The sequence below is a fragment of the Eublepharis macularius genome, chromosome 14 (assembly GCF_028583425.1).
Source record: "Eublepharis macularius isolate TG4126 chromosome 14, MPM_Emac_v1.0, whole genome shotgun sequence".
Classification (NCBI taxonomy): domain Eukaryota; kingdom Metazoa; phylum Chordata; class Lepidosauria; order Squamata; family Eublepharidae; genus Eublepharis; species Eublepharis macularius.
Genome location: NC_072803.1, coordinates 10855109 through 10880592, shown reverse-complemented (window position 1 = coordinate 10880592; position 25484 = coordinate 10855109). Strand labels below are relative to the sequence as shown.

The window sequence follows — 25484 nt, the reverse complement described above, 5'->3', positions numbered from 1 at the left end:
GGCGCATGCGCGTTGCGCGGCTCGTAGTCCGGGTTCGCGGCGCGAGCTCCGCAGCCAGCTCAGCCGGGGCGGAGGGATAGGAGCGCGGCGGGCGTCGTCGCTGCCGCTGCCGCTGTCATCCCTTGCGAAGGCGCCGGCGCGGCCGTGCGTGGCGGCTTGGCATTGCACCGAGCCCCGGAGCCTGGGGCCTTCCCGCAGCACCCTTTGCCGGAGGAGCGACGCCCCCGTGGCTGCTCCTCTGCCTCTCCCTTCCTCGATCGTTGCAAGGCCGCTGGGTTGGCAGCCCTTCGTAAGACCCCCCCGCCCCTGCCCGAGCACGCCCCCCTTCTTGTGCATGCCTCTTTTCTCCTGAAATGATATAATTCTCGTTATTTCCCCCCTTTCCCGATTCCTCCTTTGCTTGCAACGTTGCGCCCCGATCCCATCTCCGAGCGCCCTCCTCCCCGCTTTTGCACGCCCACATTTCCTAAACGGGGGCTTTGATGAGAAAGGGAGCGATCCTCAGCAAGTAATCCCATGTTAGCCGGTGGGGCTTGCTCCAAGGGAAGCGTCTTTAGGATTGGCAGCCAAAACCGCCTACTCAGCGCAGCCTCTGGACCGCTGACTCTGGTCCAGCATTGCCACATCTGGAAAGGCGTCTCTTCTGCAGGTTTCAGAACACCCTGTCAGCAGCACCCCTCTGCCACCTTTCCTGGTATCCTCCAGCAGTCAGGCCACCTTTTACATTGAGCTTCCCAGGGTTTCAGCCCAGTCCAGCCCTGCTGTGTCCCTCCCCCCTGGCCCCCAGATCTCTCTACGCTGAAGGCTTCCTATCTCCAGGGGTTTTTTCCTTGTGCTTGAGCAGCTGGTCCCTAACCAAAGAGGAGAGGATTCTCGGCTGTTTCATTGCCCAGGTCTGCTCGGTAGAGAACCACGAGCCCCCAGTCTGACACAGGAACTGCCTGCCTCACCACGCTTTGCTGGGGTGCCACCCTCTGTCCCTGTCGCTGAGATGAGCTTCTTTGGGTTTGGACAGAGTGCGGAGTTGGAACTGGTGCTGAGCGATGCAGAGAGCAGGCGCCGGGCAGAACATAAGACTGAGGAGGGCAAGAAGGAGAAATATTTCCTCTTTTATGACGGCGAGACGGTTTCGGGGCGGGTCATTCTCACCCTCAAGCACCCCAACAAGCGGTTGGAACACCAGGGCATCAAGGTGGAGTTCATTGGACAAATTGGTAAGAAAGATGAAGAGGTCTTGAACACTCTCTGTGGCTGTTGGCTATGATGATGAATAGAACTTCCATGTACCAAGGCAGTATACCTTTCTATGCCATATATATAGGACCAACAGTAGAGGAAGGATGTGGCCTTCTGTTGTGCTTCCTGGAGTCATCCGGCTGGCCTCTTGAAAACCAAAGAGTGGACAACATAGACCTTTTATCCAACAGGGTTCCTGTTGCATTTCTAAGATTTGCAAGCAGAGAGCTTTGTGAGCTACAGTTCCATAATTTCTTAGTGAGAGAAGCCGTGCACTAATGTTGCCAATAGAGAGGCCTCATGTGGGTGGTCCATAGACCTACATGATCTTTTCCTCTGTGGAAGAACAGGTGGTTTTATGGCACTCCATCCTAAATGAAAAGGTCACCTGTGGGAGAGTTAAGAGGGACTTATGCACTGCTTTTCAGTATGAGCTGTGTTCCCCTTCCCAGAGCATCATTTGAACAACGCCCCATTATCTCTGGTACAGGCCTGCTTTGAGCTCATGAATATGCATTTTTATGTTTGTCATAGATTCGGGTCCAGTAGCACCTTAAGAGACCAACTAAATTTCCAGGATATGAGCTTTTGAGAATCCAAACTGTGACAATGGGAACTCTGACGCTTGAAAGTGCATTCCCTGAAAATCTAGTTGATCATTTGGGCACTGCGGGACCCGAATCTTGCTCTTCTACTACAGCCCAACAGAGCTGTCCACTTAAAACTACATTGTGGGTTGGATGTTGTTTGACATCCATCATTTATGTTAGTTGGAGGAATTCTGGAAGCTTAGCAGGCAAGGCATATTAAAGATGCTGTCCCATCCCCATTGTTAATTCCTGGTATCAAACTCTTTGTGTTGTACTCCTTCTAAAAGAGCACCTGCACTTTTGCTTCTTCTGGCCAGTAGGCACTGAGTGGCTTTGGATAGTTGTCATCTTGTCTGTGATCTGCTGTAAGGCTCAGCAATCAACGGCTTAGAACTGTGATTGGCAGGCTGTGCTCATAGGAACACCAGCGTTTCTTGGAAGACTGTGTCCCAGGGAGAAGTCCAAGAACAGCAGATAAGGTTACCTGAGAGATGCTTCGTCCTTCATTCCTAAGCTTTTTCTGCAAGGTACCGCTCTAGGTCAGCACCAGGTGAGCGCTAGAAAGTATATGTGGAGCTAGGTCGAGCAAGCTTGGCTTTGCACCATGCATGAAGAAATAATACACCTTTCTAGAACTTTCTGCAGTATGCACAGGTTTTGAGTGGACAGATTGATACGGCATGGTTCCTTGACAATGAAATCCTAAGCAGAGTTATTCCAGTCTAAGCCTGTTGATTTCATTGAACTTAGACTGGAGTAATTCTGCTTAGGATTTTACTGTTAGTGAAGGAAGTGTGCTACATGCTGGGCTAATGTGTCTGTTAGGAGATGGAGATCTCTCTCTAAGGATTTACCATTTAGTGTGATTCTTTGGTTTCTGGCACTCCAGATAATTAGCCACCCCCGGTAGCTCCCTGGATTCCCTTGATGGATTTTCTGCAAGAACTATACAGTGCATTTATCTGTCTCATTTATCTACACCCTCTAAAGAGTACTGTTAGTCACAGCTGCAAATATGACCTTAAATCTTATTTTTGGCCCTTTCATCCTCCTTGCATTTCACTGTCTGGACTTTAATTTATTTTTTCTCTAGGGTTGACTCTTGCATTGCTCTTTCATATTTGAAGATTTGTGCTTCTTTACAAAAAACAAAGCCTTTCATATAACTTTAATTTAAAAAATACTATAAGTGTTACGATACACGTTTTGGGATTCTGATAACGCTCCCTTTCTGATCAGTCAGTGGACTCAATTAAAAACTCGAACAAACATTCTTGCATTACAGGAAATGTGGGTGCGCACTTAAATACATGGGTGACTCCAAGTCCAGGAGAAATAATGTGAGAATCAATCCAGAAACGAGCAAGTATTAAGATAGCATATTGAGAATAAGCACATTGAGATGCCAGGTTGAGTGAATCCTTGTAGAGATTCTTACGAAGTGCCAAACTCTCAAAGCTCCACTTGTCCCATCAAAACATCCAGCTGTATGATTTGACCATTGGGTGCCTTCCTTGCCCGGTACCCTCAGGATGCCAACTGTTAAATGTTTGTATTAACAGATAATGCTTTTACTCTCAAGGTTCAGAATCAATGATCCATTCCTGGTGTCTGATACATCCTGAGATGTTCCTGAGATTTTAAAATTGGGCAGCATCTTAAGTGCCTATTAGTTATACTGAAAATTCTCCTAACTACATGACGTTGACTTGAAATCCTATATTGTATGTTGTTCGTTATAATCGTTCCCCGAGTATGGGAGGAACCTTGGATACTTTTCCCAGCCATTGTTCTCCATCAGCCTCTCCCTGTTAAAAAGAACCCGAATGCTTGATTCTCTCAAGTACTTTTCATTCAGATACATCCTTCTAGTTGCAATCTAGACATCTTAATGTACTGGCAGCAAACGGCTCTTAAGAGCTGTGATGGTTATCCACCAATCTGTTTGATGTTTATCCACCAGTTTTCTGCACCCACACCCTTCCACCCCAGTACTGGACAGGGACCTTCTCAGTTCCAGTTGCTGCACAGTGTCTTACTGCTTCCTGGAATCCCTTTAAGCAAGGGCCCACAAATCTGGTAACTGGTGCAAACCTTCCCTTTTCTACCCTCCTCCCCCCCAAGTACCTTCATTCCTCAAAGTTTCTCTCTTTTTTTGTGAGCTTGGAAGAGAGAAGAATTTTTTGATAGGCACGAGAGACTCTTCCTCTGTGTCATTTGCAGAGGGGCAGGATCACTTAAATCCCCCCTCTTATTTTTATTTATTTATTTACATCATTTATATCTCCCCTTTCTCCCCAGCTACCCAAAGTAGCTTACATTGTTCCCCTCTCCTCCATTTATCCTCACAACAACCCTGTGAGGTAGGTTGGGCTGAGACTGTGTGACTGGTCCAAGCAAGCTTCCATGGCAGAGTGAGGATTTGAACCTTGGTCTTCTGGAACCTTAGCTGAAACTCTTAACCACTGCCTGTTCTGAAGCTGACTTGGACTGGTGGAAGTTCTCCCTGACATCAGTAGAGCGAAGTCTTTCTCAAACTTTGTTTGAAATGTTTTTTACTAGAGAATCAGCGTATCGAACCTGGAACCTTTTCTGTGTCAAGCATTATTTTATGTTGTATTTTAGTGCATTTCCCCCTTCCCCTTACTTCATGGAGTGCAAGGCACCACTTGTGGTTCTTCTCTGTTATATTTTATTTTCACAACAGCCCTTCAGTGGGGATTTGGACCTATGTCTCGCAGTCCTGGTCCAGCACTGTAACCAGTACGTCATGCTTCGTTGGCAGCTGATAGAAGTGTTGGGGGTGGAGAAATGCTGCAGGGAAATAGGACTGCATTTCTTCTGCGTTTTTTCCTTCTGTGCCACTGAAGGCCTTTTTGAGGGGTTTTTAAAGTGATAATTGCTATAATAGCATCGTGACACTCGGTTGCCGCAAGAGCGGTGACTGCTGTGCCCTTAAAACCATAAGAGTTTCTGGTGATTCCAAGAGCTACCCTAATCACGTTCAGGTTTTACCTGGAAGTGGCATTATGGCATAGCTGATGTTGCTTTTCAAATTTACATATTTGTTTATTTGAGTTTTAAACTGCTTCTGTTCGGTTAAGAGTTCAAAGTGGGTCACAGTCAGGGCTCATTTCGAGGGGGAACACGCAGGAACGCATTTCCAGAAATTCCCCAAAGAGGTCACATGTCAGGTGGCCCCGCCCACCTAAGTCTCGGCCATTTGGGGCACGTTTCAGCCTGGATTGGGGCCGAAACGGCCCGGATTGGGCCTCTGACGGGTGGTGGATCACTCTCCCACTCAGCAGCGGCCCAGTCCTGACCATTTTGGACTCCTTTTCGGCTATTTTTAGCCCCTTTTTGCCATTTTGGGCCCAATTTTGGCCCTGAATGGCCAGGATTGGGTCCAAAACAGCCAGGATAGGTTATGTCAGGGGGTGTGGCAAATGCAAATCAGTTATGCTAATGACGCTTCCAGTGATGTCAAGGGGTGTGGCATATGCTAATGAGTTCTGCTAATGAGTTCCTCCAGCTCTTTTTCTAGGAAATGACCCCTGGTCACAGTAATAATCAATTGCATCAGTTAAAATTAACAAAATGTAATACAAATCCAGTAACATCCAAACCGAACATACAGTGTAATATGTTCCATGTGGTGGCAAGAAAACGAGGCTGCCAACGGGAGGCTTTGCCTAGCAGCCTTAATAACCCTGGTTCTCATGGCTTGCCACTGAACCACATTCCCAGATATGCCATTCTCTTGCTTCTCCCTGCCTCTGACAAAGAGAAATACCGAGAGCCCCTCCTGCCCTTTCTTTCCTTTGCTAAAGTCCAGTGCAAACTGAAGCCTGTTTGCTCTTGCAAAACAATTAAAAAGCTGCCGCACACACCAAGGCATCCTTGACTGCTACCACAGGGAGGATTTCCTCTACCTTGGTTTCCAAACTAAAATGCCATTTTTAAAAAATCTTCCGCACAATATGATGTCACACTGTCCTGTTGCTAGGTTTCCCTCCATCTTTAATACGCTTTTCCCCAAACCTCCTTGCTGCGGTCTTTTTTGACAGAAGGCAACCCAAGCTCGTCAGCGTGCCATCTGGAAGGAATGGTGTGCATTTTCCTGCCCTGCAAAGGCCCCACCTGTATAGTACTCTTTTCTCAGCCCCGTGTGGGCAGCATTTCCCCTGCATTTTTCCCCTTCTGTGCCAGGGGAGGTTTTTTCCAGGGTTTTGGGGCGGGGGAAATGTTAATTGCTGTAATAGTACTGTAACAATCTATTGCTACAGCAGCTGTGACTTCTGCGCCCCCAAGAACCAGTGTAGAGTTGCTGCAAGAAACATCTGGAAGGGAAAAGACAAAACATTCAGAAAACTCGCCCATGCGTGGCAGCTCTTTCACTCGAGGCACATGCCGCTGCATTTGCAGTGGAGGTGAAATCCATGCCGTATGGAAGCAGCCTTCATGGAGAGTATTTGAATGTAGTCAAATTTTTTGGGTTCGCTGAATTGGCACGCCAACCTGAAATCGACTGTCTGGGTTCTGAACACGTTTATGCGCGAGCCATCTGTTTGTTTCTGTATTTGCTTCATTTCTGCCTAATGGAGACCCAAAGTGCGTTCTCTCCATTTTATCCTTAAGACAACCCTGTGATGTAGGTTGGGGTGAAAGGGAAAGTGATTGGCTCGAGGTCACCTAGCAAACTTCCACAGCAGAGTGGGGATTCAAACCCGGGTCTTCTAGATCCTAGTTTGACACTCTAACCACTATACCACACTGGCATTCTATGTAGCAGCTTGTAAAATATGGCCACAGTTAAGAGGGCTGCAGCCACTTTCTATTTGTGCCCTCCCTCTATTTTCATTCTATAGGGTTGGAACCGGCTAGAACAGTGATTCTTAATGGGGACCGTACAGACTTTTGGGAGTCATCTAAAAATCTTGGAGGGTACTCAGAACATTTGGGGCATTAGGCAGCCCCTCCTCCCCCTTGCAGGGCTTCTGACAGTCGGCAAATAGGAGTTGTTTTATATTGCTTACACTGCCCCAAGGATAAAATCCCAGATTTCTCCCCCACCCAATCTTTTAAAAATATGACCAACAACTGATAGGAATGAGACGTAATATTAAAGAGTTTGTTGATGACCATCAGATGTCAGGGTGTTTTCGAATGTATGCTTGAGATCCGTTGTATGCTAATCATAAGTATAGCTATAGAAATAGATGACTTGTCAGCAGTACTGTTTTTATGTCTTAATTTATTTTGGGGGGAGTGATACTAATGATACCACCACTGCATACTTGGCAGGGAGTAATGATTGAAACGTTAAAATGTGCTGTGCTAGCAGGAAGTTGCAATGGGCCATTGGGCGTACCTTCTATTCTCACAGCAGTCTTACGTTTTTTGAATGCATGAGGTTGAGTGGCACTAAAGATCCGGGGGCAAGCCTGGGCTACCAGTTCTGTTGCTTTCCTGAGACATTTTTGGTTTGTACAGCTGGCAAAGTAGCACCTGTTACTTCTAGCAAGAGCAGAAGACCAAATACGGACACACTTTCAAGGCTAAAAGCCTACATTGTCCCAGAGGGAAGCAACGTAATGCGAAACTCAAATTTGCTGCAGGGATTTGGTTATTGCTTAACTTCACACATTCAAGATCTCAAGAAATGGTGATTGGAGATCTTAATAGTGGAATGTATCATTTTGTGAGAGTGGCGTTTTCCTTCTGATCTTGAAAAGGCCACAGCATCATGCTGTTAGTTTTCATATTTGTTTCTGTAATGCATGAGGACTAGAAACGTTCGTCATCTTCTTTTAAAAGGCCATTGGAATCCCTCCTCCAAATCTAACTAGTGGTTATACAGAAATGTCTCGGAAGACTGCACCTTGCCTAGTGCAGGTTGAACAAAATCCTTCTGTGTCTAAAATTCTCAAATTCCAATGAGCATTATGTGTCGTTCCCCTTCTGATAGCCCCTTTAAACACACATAAATCAGACTATTGGACCATTTAGTCATACTGGCAATGGCTCTCCAGATTTTGAAGTAGTGATTTTTCTGTCCCCTAGTACCTGATTCTTTTAACTGGAGATGCCCGTTCAGATTTAATCTCAGCCCACTTATTCTGCCACAGTTACTCGCCTGTGATATTGGGATAATAACAGTGGCCTACATTACAGGAGTGTGGTAAAGATGACAATAATACAGTGATAATATACGAGAAGTCCTTTCAGCACTGAAAGAGCTGTGCAAAATGCTCTGCTCTTATCCTCTGAAGACTGGGTAGGTTTCTTGCTTTATGCACAGTCCGTGAAAGGGTTCTGAATGAACTCTGCTGCCGCATTTGTGGCTACATTCCAGATAAAAGCTGTATGTGCAGGTGGAGGGAGAACAAAAGGTTTCTTCTCACATTTCCATTTCAGCCACTTCTCTTGTTTGAATGTAGCATTTGCTTTCTGTTTCAAAATTAAAATCTGAAAAGTAGGTGGCCTCTCTGTGACGGAAACTTCCAGACTAACATCTCTCTCTCTCTCTCTTTGGCACATTCTTCTCACATTTTTATTGGGGCCTTGAGAATGTCCTGCAAGCGTAAGGGCCCTGTTTATGAGGGGACATTTACTGTGTTTGTTAAAGCTTCTTACTGATAATTTCCAGAATTCCTTGAGGGAGGGTCACTGGGCCAGGTAAATATCTGTTGAAGGCAGGTATTTGCTTTATCAGGTGGCTTTTTGTTTTTGCTTCCAGAGCTATATTACGACCGAGGAAACCACCATGAATTTGTCTCCCTGGTGAAAGACTTGGCTCGTCCTGGTGAGTTCACCCAGTCGCAGACTTTTGACTTCGAATTCACACATGTGGAGAAACCGTACGAGTCCTACACAGGGCAGAATGTGAAACTAAGGTGAGCCTCAGTTTCTTGTTGAGGTATGGGTGAGGATTCCGTTAGCATACTGCTTTTTATTTCCATACAGGTGAAATCCCACTAATGTCATGATCTAGAATATGATCGAAAGCTGGAATGCTAGGCTTGATGATGAGGTAGGGTTGCCAGCTGTGGGTTGCGAAATTCCTGAAGATTTTGGAGCTGGCGCCTGGGGAGAGAGGAGTTAGGGGAGGGGCAGACCTCAGATGGGAATAATGCCATAAAGTCCACATTCCCAGGCAGCCATTTTCTTTGGGGAAACTGATCTGTGTCACTTGGACATAAAGTGTAATTCCAGGAGATCTTAAGCCACCACTTGGAGGTTGGGAACCATTATGAGCTGCTATTTGGGGGGGGGGGGGCGTTCTTTTAAGAAAAAGTTTGCAGATTTCTCAAATACAGTCTGTTAAATTTCCCATTAGCTTTCTGGTGGTGCCTCTCGTACTTACACAGTGGTTTAGGAGAAGGAAAGATAGGCTGCAGTCCTACAGACACTGTTTTGGGAGAAAGTCCCACTGAATGAGATGAGATTTACTTCTTAGTATTGCTTAGCATTGCTGCAGTCATACAGACGTGAAGGATGTTATAAGGTATATTCAAAAGCAGGTGTCTAAAACACAACCTGAGTTTGATCCCGGTGAGAGCCGGGTTCAGATAGCCGGCTCAAGGTTGACTCAGCCTTCCATCCTTCCAAGGTCGGTAAAATGAGTACCCAGTTTCCTGGGGGTAAAGTGTAGATGACTGGGGAAGGCAATGGCAAACCACCCTGCAACAAAAGTCTCCCAAGAAAATGTCATGATGCGACATCCCCCCCATGGGTCAGTAATGACTCAGTGCTTGCAAACTAATCTCAGCCCACTTATTCTTAAACCTTTACCGTTACATTATAATTCTGACCCTGGGAGGTTTATATATCAAATGCTTTCAGAGTCCAACGTGTCAAACTGGTCAGTGTATATCGTGGAAAAAATGAAAGGCGTGGGTATATCTGTGGACTCGCTGTCTATGTTAACATCAGATGCTGCATTTCATCAAATTAAGAGTTTGAGTGCAAGATATTGAGCACCAGAAGTTATATAGCCTGGCTACTAAAACCTGCTCTCCCCTGAGCTTTGACGTTCCTCTCACTGTAGGGAGGATGGCTCCATATTTATCTTCCCTGCAGGTGCCACAACTTCGTAGAGCATTTTCTTTGGCCAGGTGCAATGCTATGCCTTCGGCCATTCTACATGGCAGATTTAACAGGATAGACTATTCAGCGAGATGCTGTTTATGTGAACAAAAATGTGTCGAGTCAGTTACACATGTTCTTTTGCCTTGTCATTTGTACGCTGGTATATGTCAAACATACTTAAAATCTGTTTTAGCTAGTATGATGGATTGTGCTGACTCGCTTAAAGTCTATAGACTGTTGAACGATTCCTTTCATGATGTCACTGAGAAGGTGGCTAAGTTTCTCCATTCTGCTTTGAAGTTGCGTCAAAGGATATCACGGAAATAAGCTCTAAATGTATTTATGTATTTGTAATGCAGTATTCTTTTAACTTTGTTCTTTCTTTTTTGTAAGTGGATAACTTGAATTGCTGCTATATGCCCATAAAGTCTAACTTGAACTTGAAACCTTTACCTTTAAAACCCTGCTAAGAATTCCCCCTCCCCACACACACAAACACCAGATATGCTCAGTAAAGCACACTTCCTTGTGCGCTCATAGAGAGATATCTGATGGATTCCCAAGTTTCTCCCTCTTTCGCAGGTACTTCCTTCGTGCCACTATTAGCCGCAGATTGAACGATGTTGTGAAGGAGATGGACATTGTTGTGCACACGCTGAGCACCTACCCAGAGCTCAACTCCTCCATCAAGATGGAGGTGGGGATTGAAGATTGCCTGCATATTGAATTTGAGTACAACAAGTCCAAGTAAGGAGACCGCGAAGCGGGTTGGGTCACTGTTGGGTTTTTGCTAACTAATGGTATCCGAGACCAGTGTGCATAGAGGTGTCCTTAGAGGCTTTAGGTTGGGTCCATTGTCTTCCTTCCACTAAAGCACAGGTTTCCCCCTGGTAGATGCAGGGACTTGGGGGCCCAAGCCTACGGGTTTAAGCCTTACAAGGGGGACAGACGTTACAGTTGGGGTGGGCTTCTCTTGTTGGCTCAACTGCTCGGTTGACCTGCAGTGTCTTAAGACTTTGCTGAGTGAAATGTTGCTTTCATTGTTTCCTCAGCTGCCGAAGAGGATCGAGAGTAAGTATATTAGTAAAACTTACTAGAAAGCATAGATCCAGAGGAGTTAGCCATGTTAGTCTGTAGTAGCAAAATAGTAAAGAGTCCATTAGCTCCTTTAAGACTAACCAACTTTATTGTAGTATAAGCTTTCAAGAGCCACAGCTCTCTTCATCGAATGCATCTTTGTCATGCATCTGACAAAGAGAGCTGTGGCTCTCGAAAGCTTATGCTACAATAAAGTTGGTTAGTCTTAAAGGTGCTACTGGACTCTCTACTATTTTACTACAAAGCACATTTCAAGCACTGGTGATTCATAAATATTATTTTAGTCATCCTTACGGCAACTCTGTAAAGTAACGTCAGCCCTAGTATCTCCATATTCCCAACTGAGAGTGTGTGTGAGATTAATTAGCACTTGTATTTTGTCTCCATTAAAAAATTAGCATTCATTTATTTTTATCAAATTTTATTGTGTGGGAAGAAAGAACCTGCATTAATAAATTTCTTGTTGGTAGTAACAGAATGAAGTGGGATGAAACCGGCCTTTTCTTTCCAGGGGACGTGTGAGCTAAATGTACTGTCCTTACAGATTTATACCCTGCCTCTCCTTATGCTCAAAGCAACTTCCAAATTAGGAAAGTTAAAAATCGCAACAGCAGCAGCCACAGAATAAGACAGTACACATCACTGATAAAACAAGATGTCAGCTATAGTTTTCAGCAGGACTTTTTTTCTGGGAAAAGAGGTGGTAGAACTCAGTGGTTGCCCTTGGAGGCAGGAGTGGCGTGGAGGGCAATCTAAACTCCCCTCTGTCTGGAGCTCAGGGGGCGGGGCCACCAGCCATGTGACCATTTTCAAGAGGTTCCGGAACTTAGTTCCCCCACGTTACAGCTGAAAAAAAGCCCTGGTTTTCAGAGCCCCAAATATCACCAGTGGAAGAAAATCCACCTCAGAAAGCCCTAAAGAGTGCGGCTACACACCTCTTTTGAGAAATGGCAAGGGAAGATTCCTGGCGGACCTCTTCCAGTAGGCCAGGAGTCCTGTTTATGACCTAGTTTTTGGTTACAGAACTTGGAATGGCTGTGGAAAATGTCTTCCCCATTGAAATCAATGGGAATATTGTCCAAACACCTGGCTGTCTGTCTTGCGGGCCTCTAGCCTACCACTCTCCTGAGTACGTGAAGCCTTCCTCAAATCTAAGGAGCCAGCTTCCATCTTCAGTGGCCCTTCTGCTGGTGGAGGGACCCTCTTACGTTGGAAGAAGGCCTCTTAGGCTAGAGGAAGACTTCTCATGCCGCTGAATGGGGTGGTAGGATAAAGACTGTCGTTACCTTGCCCTTGCTCAGGGTGGCGTAAGTCTTTCCTCCTTATTGGTATTAAAGAAGCCCAACACAGTTGGCTGAAGCAGAAAGCAAATGAAAATTCAGCGTAGTGACAGTTTGCCAACCAGTGCCCTGGTGTGGAATGATCTGAAGCAGAAAGTGAAAGTGTTGGCCTTTGATGCCTTATGGCTAAAATCCAAACCACACCCCCCCCCCAATTATTTTGAACATCCAGGTCTTCCCTCCAGGATTCTAGAAGCTTTCACTGCCTGTTTTTCCTCCTTCACTGACTCCTAGCATTCTACACTGCATGGATCATTCTCAGTCCTCACCGCGCCCCGTTTTCTTTTTGATTTGCTTAATTAGCAAAGGGAAGGGAAGGCAGCATGGTTTAGCCCAATCTTAAAATACCTTGGAAGCTAAGCAGGGTTAGTCCTTGGATGGCCAGCCACCAAGGAAAACTGCTGAGGAAAGCAATGGCAAACCACCTCTCCTCACTTGCCTTGACAGCCCGTTGCCGGGGTCTCCATAAGTCAGTTGCTACTCGACAGCACATTACGCACTCAGTGGATAAATGGGAGTGAAGGCAGCATGGTACAGCCCAATCTTGAGAGATCTCAGAAGCTAAGCAGGGTCAGTACTTAGATGAGGGACCACCAAGGAAGATTCTGCAGAGGACAGCGATGGCAAACCACTTCTGCTTCTCACTTTCCTGTTGGGGTCGCCATAAGTCAGTTGCGACTTGACAGCACATACAAATGCACAATTAGCAAAGTCATTTTTCTGCCTACTTAGGGACTTTTTTTCTAGGGTATGCAGAAACTAACCCCTTACAGTGTCTGTTGGGGGGAAGGGCAGAGCTGTTTGTGATGCTTGCATAGCTGGGGTGAGCCATCCAATTTATTGTAGTAGCAATAATAATAATAATAATAATAATAATAATAATAATAATAATAATAATAGATCAAGTTGGGTAGCCGTGTTAGTCTGTCTGTAGCAGTAGAAAAGAGCAAGAGTCCAGTAGCCTCTATAAGACTAACAAAATATGTGGTAGGGTCTGAGCTTTTGTGAGTCACAGCTCACTTCTTCAGATACAGCTAGAATCCCATTCAGATTCTAGCTGTATCTGAAGAAGTGAGCTGTGACTCAAGTAACTCCGGCCCTACTACAAATTTTGTGAGTGTTATAGGTGCTACTGGATTCTTGCTCTTTCTAATCATCATCATCATCACTGCACTTACATACCGCTCTTCTAGACAGATTAGTGCTCCATTCGGAGTGGTGAACATGTTCTGTTGTTATCCCCACAGTACAGCTGGGGAGCTGGGGCTGACAGGAGTTGCTGACCCAAGGCCACCTACTAAGCTCATGGCAGTTGTGGGATTCGAGCCAGCAGAGTGCTGATTTGGTACCCAACCACTTAACCACCATGCTACAGCATTCAGCTACAGTTAGATATTAGTGCAGGCACTGGTATGGAGTCTTAAAGCATGCAGCTTTCCAGCAGTTTGGAAGCATTAATGTTTTGGAATGATATTGTCAGTATTAATGATGGTATCGTTTGGATATTTATCTAAGCTTTTTGTAGCAGGAGAGAATCTTTGTTAAATACCAGATCCTTTGTGCCAAAGGACAAAAACAGCTCTCCTGTTGATATTTTTAATGCAAATGGATGGTGGGTGGGAAGAGGGATTACAGTAATATTCATTTTTGTACGCAAAGAAGTACTTTTATACTCTTCATTTCCTTTTTATCATCACTTAAAACCTTTGTATTCCCATTTTACTGCAATAGCAACAAGACTTAACATTAGCTCTTTTTATGCAGCCATTCAGAGCGCAGGTGGAAATAAAATATTTGAATGTTTCCCTTGCAGAAGCAGTTGCTATGGACAAGAGCTAGCTTTCTCCCTTGCTGGGCTACATTTTGGGGTGTGGGGATTTCCCCATCACATACAAAAGTTCAGTCGAACATGTAATTCCCACTTGTATTCTGTACAGCAGAGAAAAAGAAGATATAGTGGATGATTCTGCTGCAAATATAGATCAGCAACTAGCTTCTAGTACAGTCTCATACCAGATTGGAAAGAAATAGCTAGGGAACTGGGAAAACCCGAGTGCGGATTCTGCCAATATAGCAACAGTAAATGGCTATGATGAGTCTGTGCTCAGCTGCCATACTGATCTTTCAGACATATAAAATCTTGTTTCCCAGTGCTAAAGGAAACAGAACATGATCCTCATTTTCTTCACTGCCAGAGTGTCTTCTCAGCAGCTTGCATAGGGCGAGGACAACACAACCTTTTAAAAAATAGAATTGGCAGGGAATGCCTCTTCCCCGGTCTCTCGTACCAGTTTTCCAATAATTTCCTCTCTCCCCCAGGTATCATTTAAAAGATGTGATTGTTGGGAAGATCTACTTCCTGCTTGTAAGGATCAAGATCAAGCACATGGAAATCGACATCATCAAGAGGGAGACCACGGGGACCGGGCCCAACGTGTATCACGAGAATGACACAATAGCTAAATACGAGATCATGGATGGGGCACCAGTGAGAGGTGAGGATGGACTTGGGTGATATCACAATACAGAGAGTAACACGGTAAAAAACTTTCAGGAGCAAGGAAAATCCCGTGTAAGCTTACTAATAAGAATTAGTATATCAATCAAGGCACAAGTATAAGATATTTAATCACAATTTACAGCAACTTAAATCCACAGTAGGGCTTCTCAGTACACAACAATAGCCTTATAAGAACTCAAACCCACAAATCGAGTAATAATTAATACAAGTGCTTCAATATTGCAGACCTAAAATATAAAGTGCTAGTGCTAAAGTGCTTATTAAATATATTACTGCATATCCATTATAAAGTGCAAATACAAGCTTAGCACTACACAAATACAAAATATATAAAGGTCATAAGCACTACATATCCAAAAGGTGAGGAATGGGTCTGAGTTCTTGTAAGGCTATTGTGTATGGAGAAGCTCTACAGTGGATTTAAGTTGTTGTGAATTGTGATTAAATATCTTATACTTGTACCTTGATTGATATATTCATTCTTATTAGTAAGCTTACACGGGATTTTCCTTGCTCCTGAAAGAACTTGGGTGAAGCTGATTGCTACCTTTGGTCCAGCTAGGTCAGTGTGGTCTGCTGTATGAGGCAGGACCTCTCCGTGGTCCCAGCTGGACGTTTTCCCTAGCCCTGCTATCTTTTAAACTGGAAATCCAGTTTAATTCAAAAACCTGTATGCACGCCAAGAGTGAGCTCTGCCACTGAGTTGCTGCAGTTCCTTTTGGTGGTCCTACCTTTCACACTTTTCGTATATGTGGGAAGTAGGGTGTGCATAAGCACGAGAGACCAGGATTGTTCTTCTGGCCCCCACCTTTCCACTGTGGTATGGCCTTGGGAGCCACTTTCAAAACCCGAGCGAAAATGCAACCAATTAGCAACATTCACTTGCACGGAACTGTTGGGTAGGTGACATTTTGTTGTCCTCTTCCCTTATCCTCTAGGTCTTTCTGCTGCTAATGTCCTGGCTGTTGTTCCTCCTTGGTTGCCCCAGGGGTGTGGGGTTACACCACCACACATGCTTCAGATAGGTGGTTGCCCTTGAAAAACTGACATGCAGGAACGAGGCATCTTCCCCGCTGCTGCCTTCACTCTGCTGTGCAGTTTAGCCGCTCTCTTCTCCGCAGTTCCAGTGGCTAAAGTGGTAGTGGGGTGGGGGCAGAGGGAGATGCTCTCTGCATCCTCTCCCGTTTCCCAGATCTTTCAGCCATTGCTGCTGAATAAGAGTGCTCTGAATGTGTCTTGCGGGCCTGCTTGCATCCCGGCTTTCCTCTGGAGAGCGCACGGCAGCATCCTGGGAGATTCCTGGTTTTGGTTTCTCAGTAGGCTCAGGCAGTGGTTTTAAACCTCAGGTGGGTCATGAAGTCCTACCTGCAGGGTTTTGAGAGGTGTGTGGATTTTTAGAAGGACCTGCTTGCTAGTGTGCACCTGTAGAAATCGTAGGGGCCTTGCTTCCTGCATCACCTTGTGCGTGCATTGAAGGAACCGGTTGGACAGCGAGGCAAAGAGGGTTCATTTTAGCTCAGGAATGTTCAGAGATTCACCCGCCCCCCCAACCACCACCAAACTTACCCTTGCCTTCCGTCTCTTCCCTTGGCCTAACCCTCCACCCATTAGATCTTCCAGTGTTCTATGCATGCTCGCAGCGTAGAGCCCCTTTCTCCGCCAGCAAGGTCACAGCTCTTCCTGTCCTGTGGCTGTAATGCCACATGAATTTTCATAATGTGCTTGCAGCATAGCAGCCTGGGTGTTAAAAGTGGGCCTTGGGTCTGCAGAAGGTTGAAAACCACTAGGCCACTAGGTCAGTCAATGACTGGCATAAAGTCAGTCGCACGAATGGGGTTCTGCCTGCCCCAATGCAACACCCTCTGCTTCACGCCACACCGAATGCTCATGCTCCTTCTTGTACAAACTGAATAGGATGGAATGATCTCTTTCTGCACACCTGCTGTTTTTAGAACTTGTGCTCTGCTTTCCCACCTCCTTTCTGTTACAGGAGAGTCTATCCCTATTAGGCTCTTCCTTGCGGGCTATGAGCTAACACCAACCATGCGCGACATCAATAAGAAATTCTCCGTGCGTTATTACCTCAACCTAGTGCTGATCGACGAAGAAGAGCGGCGCTATTTTAAACAGCAGGTGAGAGGTGGGGACTATCCGGGGGCAATTGTGGGCATCTGGGTAAGTGGGTTATTGCTCTGGGTAGGGTTAGGAGGACTGCAGCCTTGTGGCAGAAAGTTCCACAGGTAGGATTGACTCATCTTACCTCTCTTGATGAGAAAAGTTGCTCCTCCTTTCCCCTGCTGTCGCAGCATTTCCTGACAAAAGCGCCCGAATGTTGCAAAAACCTTACCTGCTTCTTCTTACGTGTTAACAAGGAATAGATGTTCTACGAAGCTGCCTAATTTGTATTAAGTGCCGGTTTGTACACTGGGTCTTACGTTTGCTTTTCTGAGCCATCATAAATTAGCCTTTCTATCCCCCGAATAAACAAACACAGGGTGATTGATTTTCTTGGGGGTGGAGGTGATAAATAAGTAGTGTGTAGGCCCCAGAAACCTAATTAAAGGATCCAGAGGAGTTAGCTGTGTTAGTCTGTAGTAGCAAAATAGAAAAGAATCCAGTAGCACCTTTAAGACTAACCAACTTTACTGTAGCATAAGCTTTCGAGAACCACAGTTCTCTTCATCTGATGAAGAGAACTAATTAAAGGATTACATGTTTGGCCATTAGCAGAGTCTATTGTTTGGCATAGGAAGCATGATTATAAGTGGTTGTGAGCTGGTTTTGCTGGCTGGTGTGACTGTAGGAGAGAAAATAACAAATCATACACTATAATTAGAAAAGAAGTAAGAGTTCTTTATTGTAGGAACTCTGTACTCTGATAGGAAAGGAGGAGAGACAGATCCTAACTACCTATCTAGTCTAAGGATGGACATGGATGCCAGTCCTGCATCCGTGCTGCCAAGATGGAGGGAGGAGAGGAGAGAGATGTTGCCTGGAACAATGCCAGGAAGAGGTGAGAAGGAAGAGGTCAGGAGGAGGAAATCCTGAGAATAGCAATCTACACATCAAAGGATAGTCTGAGCAATAAACAAAGTGCCCTGACCTATCTATCTTTCTAACTGTTTGGTTTGTCCTCCACTGAAACCTGAGGAAAGGAACAACGCTGAATCTTCCTCTTCCAACAGGAGGGAGGTCCCTTTTTCTCTCTTAATTGCTTGGAAAGAATACCACAAATTGCCCTTAATGTCCTGTTATGATCGCATGAAGATGCTCCCTGCTTCATCTCACCCAGTGTTTGCGCTGGCTGGCAGTGGAGGAGAATGATGTAAGCCCTTTTAGGTCCCCACTGGGAAAAAAGGCAGGATATAAATGTAGTAAAATAAGATAAATAAAAATTGCTTGCTCTCTCATACTTGGAGGTCCCAGGGATTGAACTCGCGTTTTCCAGCAAGCAAAGTAGGGGTCTCTATCACTGATCCCCATAGTTCTGGTCCTTATTGCCGAAACAACAGGGTGCAGTACTACAGCAATAATGCCAATATAAGGGGTCTAGAAGTTAGACCGCATGGTGTAGTGGTTAGAGTGTTGCAGTAGGATCTAAGAGACCCAGGTTCGAATCCCTACTTTTCCATGGTAGCTTGCTGAGTGATCTTGGGCCAGTTGCACATTCTCCGCCTAACACACCACACAAGGTGGTTGTGAGGAGAAAATGGAGTAGAGGAGAATAATGTAAACTGTTTTGGGTCTCTATTATGGAGAAAGGCAACATAACTAAATAAACAGGTATTTCATCCTCTGGCTGGATGAAACCACCTTAAGTTGACAGATAATACATTCCAAATGGACTGGTTTTAAATTTTTGTTTTGACTCACTGAAGTTAGCAGCCTTTTAAACTGTTCCACATATACAATCTGTTTATCTATAAACTAAGATAATGTTTTGCAGATCAATTATGTTAGATGGGCTAAATGTGGGAAATGAAGCATGGACAAACCCCAATGCGTGTACATTGTCCAGGCTTTTATGAGATATATTTACCTAATTTGTTAAAAATACTGAATTTTTAAAATTAAATTTGGATTGTATTTTTTTCTGGTTCAGATTTCCCCAGGAAACTCACATCAGTGTTTTTAAAACAGCCTTCCTGTGATGCTACAGTTTCTCCTTCACAGTTTATAAATTCTAGTAAACTTACTTTTATACATTACTTTCCACATGTGCTGTGTCCAGGGCTTTTTTTCTGGGAAAAGAGGTGGTGGGACTCAGTGGGTTGCCCTCGGAGAAAATGGTCACATGGCTAGTGGCCCCGCCCCCTGATCTCCAGACAGAGGGGAGTTTAGATTGCCCTCCGTGCCGCTAAGGGGTGTGGAGATCAGGGGGCGGGGCCACCAGCCATGTGATCATTTTCAAGAGGTTCCGGAATTCCGTTCCCCCACGTTCCAGCAGAAAAAAAGCCCTGGCTGTGTCTAAGAACACAAGGAGGACCCCACTGGATCTAGTCCAAAGGCCACAGTAGGCAACAGATACTTCTAGGAAGCCCGCAGACAGCACTTGAAGACAACATTCTTCTTTTGCTGTTGCCTTCAGCCCTGGGTGTTCAGATGTACACTGCCTCTGAACATGTAGGTTTAGCCATCATAACTAGTAATAATTGATCACTTACTCTTCACAAATTTATTTAGCCCCCTTTTCAAAGCCATCAAAGTTAGTGGCCATCACTGTAAAGCTGTGCTAGCGAATTCATCAAGTTAATTATATGTTATTTGCAAAAGGATTTTTTTCTAATCAGCCTCATAGGTGATCCAGAGTTCTGGTATGCTGAAAAAAAGAGAAATTGCATTGTCTGGTTTGGGGGAGATGTTGCTTATCTTATGATAAAGTCCCAACGGTGCTGTTTGCTTTGGAGATGGAACATTTTCCAGATGTCTGTTCTCCCACAATTCCTCCATGATATCGGAAGGCTGAGAAAGGTTCATAGCCTCAACAGAATTTTCAGTGTTCAAAAATGAAACTAACCTAGCAGGCGCTATGGGCATCGCCACAAGAAAAACTACCTTTTCAATTGCTGCACAGTTAAATGCACAAACTAAGTAACGACACAATCTTCCTTCTCCTCTTTGGGCAGGAGGTAGTATTATGGCGCAAAGGAGACATTGTGCGGAAAAGCATGTCCCATCAGGCGGCGATTGCCTCGCAGCGGTTTGAAGGTACGTCCTCCCAGACAGAGAGCAGGACGCTCAGCCAAGCTTCAGAGAACAACGGGCGGCAGTGAGAGGCCCGCAGGTCACACCTTCTGCAAAACTTCCATGTTCCTGGAGACGATGCTAAAGGAGAATAGCGAACGAATCTTTCAACAGATACTTGAGAACACAAATTATCTGTTGGGTTGTGTGTTTCTTTTTCTTTTTTGTCTTTCTTCATTCCGTTCCCCCTGCCCCCGAGGACTAGTAACTTGAAGGAGAACGAGGGCATCAGCGCAAGAGACAGCGACAATGCCATCTCCCTCTGTGTTCGGTATTGCTCTGGTCTGATGCGGTCCGATGCTTTAAGAACAAAGGGAATACACTAGGTGTTCTCACAAATGATGCTGAAAGCAGGGAAGGGTGCGTATTTCGGATGTTAAGGGCTCTGTTGGTTTGGATAGATGTTTTGAGTATCTTTTTAAGCTCTCTGTCTCTTGTTACCACCATTCGCTCAGGAATCTCAGAGGTGCTTTTAAGCATGCATGAGTGAAAATGCCCATCCCAGCATTTCCCCAAAATTCTGATAAATGACGTCAGAACAGTTTTTATTTAAAACTGGAGGCTCTCTTCATCCTTGCATTCCCCAAAGGTTTATTTTTAAAAGTGTACAAGAATGAGTGCAGAGCAGTGACAGGGGCAGAGATGAGGGAGGTTCAGAGGAGCAAACGGGTGGGAGGGAACGCGGTTTCCTTTAAACCATGGGAGTCAGTGAGCAAGGAAAGACCATTCAGGCTTCAATTATGGCCATATTTTCAGGGCCTCTGCTGGGTTCTTTTAGCTCCCCCTGCTTTTTTTACTGTCCTTAGACTCTTTGCTTTTTTATAGTCAGCACAGAACAAGGCAGTGTGGCCAAACTCGCCGAATCCCATCGGCGCTGAAGAGAATGAAGCTAGTCTTCCGTGAGCCCAGACTAAATTCTCCCCTGTTGTATCTCTGCATGCTCCACTGCTCTGCCTTTAGTACTTCCCCAACCAATGGAATGTAGTGGTGAGAGTGGTGGAATAGGACTGGAGAGCTCTGGATTCAAATCCTCAACTCGACTGCGCAGCTTGCTTTGGGCCAGTCACACAGTCTCTCAGCTTAACATCCTTACAGTGATGCGAGGATAAAGTGGACAGGATGAGCAGAAAAAAAATATGGTATCTACTCTGGGGTGGTGTTTTGTGCAAAGTCTTCGATACGATCATTCAAACACTCCTAGCACAGAGGTGCAGCAGAATTTCCTGGCCTCAGAGAACAGGCACTCCTACAGAGGCAGACAAGTTTGACTGCAGCTACTTTAAATGTTTTGTTTGGAAGGGGGGGGGTGCAATATTGAAGTCTGCCCTCTGTTTTTATCTGGAAAAAAACCAAGTGAGCATGGTCTATCAGAATTATGGGGAATGGTGATCTACTTCTTCATCTGTCTGCTTTCTCCTGAGGGCTGGAGGGGTCCTTTGTACCAGCCCTTAAAATCTTTCCTGAACTATATGAGCAAAAGATCCAACCCTTCGAAAAGGAACTAAGGTGTAAGCTTTTTAAGTGGTTTGAGTAATTCAGTGTAAAGAGTGATGTTTTGTTCTGTAAGCGTGGGTTTATCTCTTCTCCATTTTTACCATTCCCCGTCGCCTTTATTTTGATAAATCTGCACTTTCTTATCTAGCAGTGGGGTCTAAAGTACTCTGTGTCACTTTTAAACATCCAGAAACTTGATAGTCAAGCCCATCTTCCTTCCTGCTAAACAGACCATTTATTCTACATTATTTTAAACCCTGTAGTAAACATTTTTTTTTCTAATTTGCCTTCTGATGTCACTTTTAGGATATCTGTATTAAGCTTCCTTCCCCTTCCAGAAACGATAAAGACTAGGACCTCAAGAACCTCAACTTCTCTCCCCCAAAGCTGCTACAATATCCACATTTTTAACAATCTTGGGACGAAGGAGAAAGTTGTGGAGGTATACTTTCATCATTGGTGAAGAGTGCCGCCAGTTCATGGCTAACTTATGATGACCCCTGCTGGGGTTGTCAAGGCAAGAGATGAACTGAGGTGATTTGCCATTGCCCACCTCTGTATAGCAACCCTGGTCTTCCTTGGAAGTCTACCATCCAATTACTAACCAAGCTGACCCCACTTAGCTTCTGAGATCTAATGAGATCGGACTTGCCTAGGCTATCCAGGTCAGAGCATGTTCACCATTACATATATAAATATATAAAATAAAAGGTCATTACTGTAGTTGGTGAAAGACTCCCTTTTTAAAAATTTAAATGTGGCTTTAGATGGTAGGGGTGTGTGTGTGCTCAGATTCTACAGCTGCTCCAGACAAGCGAATAATGTCATTAACTGTGTAGAAATCAGCTTCTTAAGAATCTTGGCTCGCTTTTTTTAAAACAAGGGTCCCCCCCCCCCCATGGCTATGACAATGTATGGAGCCGAGGTCTTTTGAAATCAGACTCCACCGAGGTGGCTGCATAAGATTTCCTGTGGTTGAGGGCGGAACTTGAGAGCCCTATGTAGCCCTTTGCCAAACCCTGGCAAAAGCCAGAATTTAAGTGGAGTATTAAAAATTGCAGATCCTAAAATGAGAGATTTTGCAAAGTAGTTTAATTTGCAGGATTTCTACAGATTGCAGAATTTGGCTTTTCTCGGTGCAGAATTTAAACTGGGTGCAAAATGTACAAGCGGAGAGTATTTGCACTTTGCACAGTGGATTCCTGCAGTTGGGATGCTCTTTCATTAAAGCTCGTGAGAAAAGTTTTCAGAATAATAACAACTTTACATTATCCGGGCAGCTTTGTGCTTCCATTGCTTTGCAAACCACAGCGTCCAAGAGTTTGTTGTCATCAGTAACGAGCGACTATGGGCTGGGTTGCACTTCCCTGCTGGGCTGTGTTTGATGAATTCCATGCACACTTTTTGTTTAGGTGCATAGTCCATTTTTAGCTACCCCTGGGCAGTAAAGCAACCAGCATTATTGCCTTTATCTTCACTTTATCGTGACAACCATCTGGGGTGATAGATCACTCTCACTCCCATAAGAAATGAATTTCCAGGATGATTTGGCCAGGGTTGCTTAGTGGAGGGGGATATCAGTCCCCGTACCCCATGCTTGTGCACAAATGCTGTTTAATGTGTGAGAAGATGCTATGGCATCTCTAAAGGGGATGCTTTCACTCGTCGTAATGTCTGCCTGTCTGCTTGCCAGAGTGAGTTTGTTGTGCTCTTTGCTCATCAGCAAAGGCTTACAGTAGCCGTGGAGTCCTCCTACATTCTAGGGAACACTAAAAGCCTCTCCTAGCCCCAGCGGAAGCTTCTTTCCCCCACCCTCACTATATAGGGAAGAGGCACAGCTTGCTTCGTCTTATAGAATCATAGAGTTGGAAGGGGCCATACAGACCATCTAGTCCAACCCCCTGCCCAGTGCAAGATGAGCCTAAAGCATCCCTGACAAAGATTCATCCAGCCTCTTCTTGAAAACTGCCAGTGAAGGGGAGCTCACCACCTCCCTGGCAGCTGATTCCACTTTTGAACTACTCTGACCGTGAAAAAGTTTTTCCTAATATCCAGCCGGTACCTTTGTGCATGTAATTTAAACCCATTGCTTCGGGTCCTACCCTCTGCTGCCAACTGGAACAGCTCCTTGCCCTCCTCCAAATGACAGCCTTTCAAATATTTAAAGAGAGCAATCATGTCCCCCCTCCATCTCCTCCAAACTAAACATTCCCAAGGCCCTCAGCCTTTCCTCGTAGGGCTCAGTCTCCAGACCCCTGATCATCCTTGGTTTGAGAGGTCAATATCATGGTTGAGAGGTCAATATTACAAGTAGGAAACTTTCCCCAGCCTGTAGCAAAAGACGATTGCTTTGTCATCACGGAAAAGAGATCAACCTGGATAGCACTTGTCTGTCTTGCTCTTCTGCAGTTCTTCTTCAAATGTGATGTCTTGACTGTGGCAGGACAGCGGAGAAGCGTCTCATTGTGTCTGTGATAACTTTAACCATCAATCAGTAATAATTGAGCCATTCTCCATCCACCAGGCGTCCACACTGGGATAGCAGCTAGTTCTCCAAAAACCCCAACAGAGCAACTTGATTTCCCTTGTTTGTGTAGCAGATGGGAAGCATGACTTTTAAAAGCAAACATTTTCCAGTTGCGTTGTCTGGTGTCTGCTCTGACGACCAACTTAGTCAAGATGTAGTGATAAATCCTTAGTAATTTTTCTAAAAAAATACTTGTATCACGTGCTTGTACATAGGCTTGTGGTTCTTAATCTTTGCTACGTAGAGAACCACTGTTTTGGGTTGCTTTTTATGACTTCTTGCCCTGCGGCCCACCACCTGGAAGGAGGCTTGAAAGGTTTCCAGATTAAAACAAAATTGTGGGGTTTCTTATGTGACTGATAAGCCAGCAAAAATGTAACAGAGAAGATATATGTCACAGTTTCAGATGCATGCAGAGAAAGTACAGGATGTGGCACTGGGTGTGAAATGAAGTTTGCTGAGATGCTTTGTTTTTTAATAGTTTTTTAAAAGAGAACAACTTTCTAGCGTTGGTAAGACACGCTTGAAAGTATGCCGGCCCTACATGGCATAATTTCAAAAGCCAGAGTGGTGGCTGAATCAGAGAATCATTTACTGCGAATTGGGGAGCCAGGACTTCAGTTCTCTGTATATAGATCCTTTCCTTTCTTTACAAAGCAGAATAAACTATTGCAAAATAGTCATTGCAGATTTTGCAAAATAACATCTGATTTGCGTAATTTATGCCAACTGTTCAGCCTTTTGTGTGTGCAGAATTTTAATTGTTTTAGCAGATTGTACAATTGTCTGAGCTCCATATCTACTAAGTACTCCCCGAGAGTGCTTAAAACTGCCCATTCCACATCTGGTTATTGCTAGAAAAAGCCATGTTAAAATTCAGCTCCAGTGCAAGACAGCATGGATGCGGGAGACCCCAACTGACCTGTATCAGCAGGAATACCCCAACATGACTTGCCAATCTTCCAAAAGATTCCGGGGGGGGGGGGGGGAGACCATATGTACTAAATTAAGCAGTGCAAATTGTAAATTAAGCATCTACATTGTTTACATGTTTCTTAATTCATTGTCTTTTAAATGGTTGTATTTTTAAATGATGGGAGTTCACTTTTTTTTGGTCTCTAATTAAAAAATAGCCATTCTAGGCTCTTGAAAGGATGAGTGTTAGTATTATTATTGGTTGTATTACTTCCTATTCAACAGCTAACTTTTCAAAAGGGGTGGGAGGGAAATGAAGGGTATCCGAAGGTCTCCCCCCTTGATCTCCCATCTGTTCAGGGTTTATAGATAAGTGCTCAGAGGCACTCCTGGCTTAAGACCGGGCACAATTAAGCTGCGTCCAAACT

General features: G+C 44.9%; 1 protein-coding gene across 1 annotated transcript; it reads left to right on the top strand.

The window, feature by feature from the left end:
- The first annotated feature begins 68 nt into the window (after positions 1–68).
- On the top strand, positions 69–25287 carry VPS26B (VPS26 retromer complex component B). Its single transcript, XM_054997977.1, has 6 exons — positions 69–1214; positions 8566–8722; positions 10500–10664; positions 14675–14850; positions 16867–17009; positions 20003–25287. Exons 1-6 carry the CDS (start codon positions 992–994, stop codon positions 20147–20149), a joined length of 1011 nt encoding a protein of 336 aa, XP_054853952.1. The 5' UTR covers positions 69–991; the 3' UTR covers positions 20150–25287.
- Positions 25288–25484: the final 197 nt, after the last annotated feature.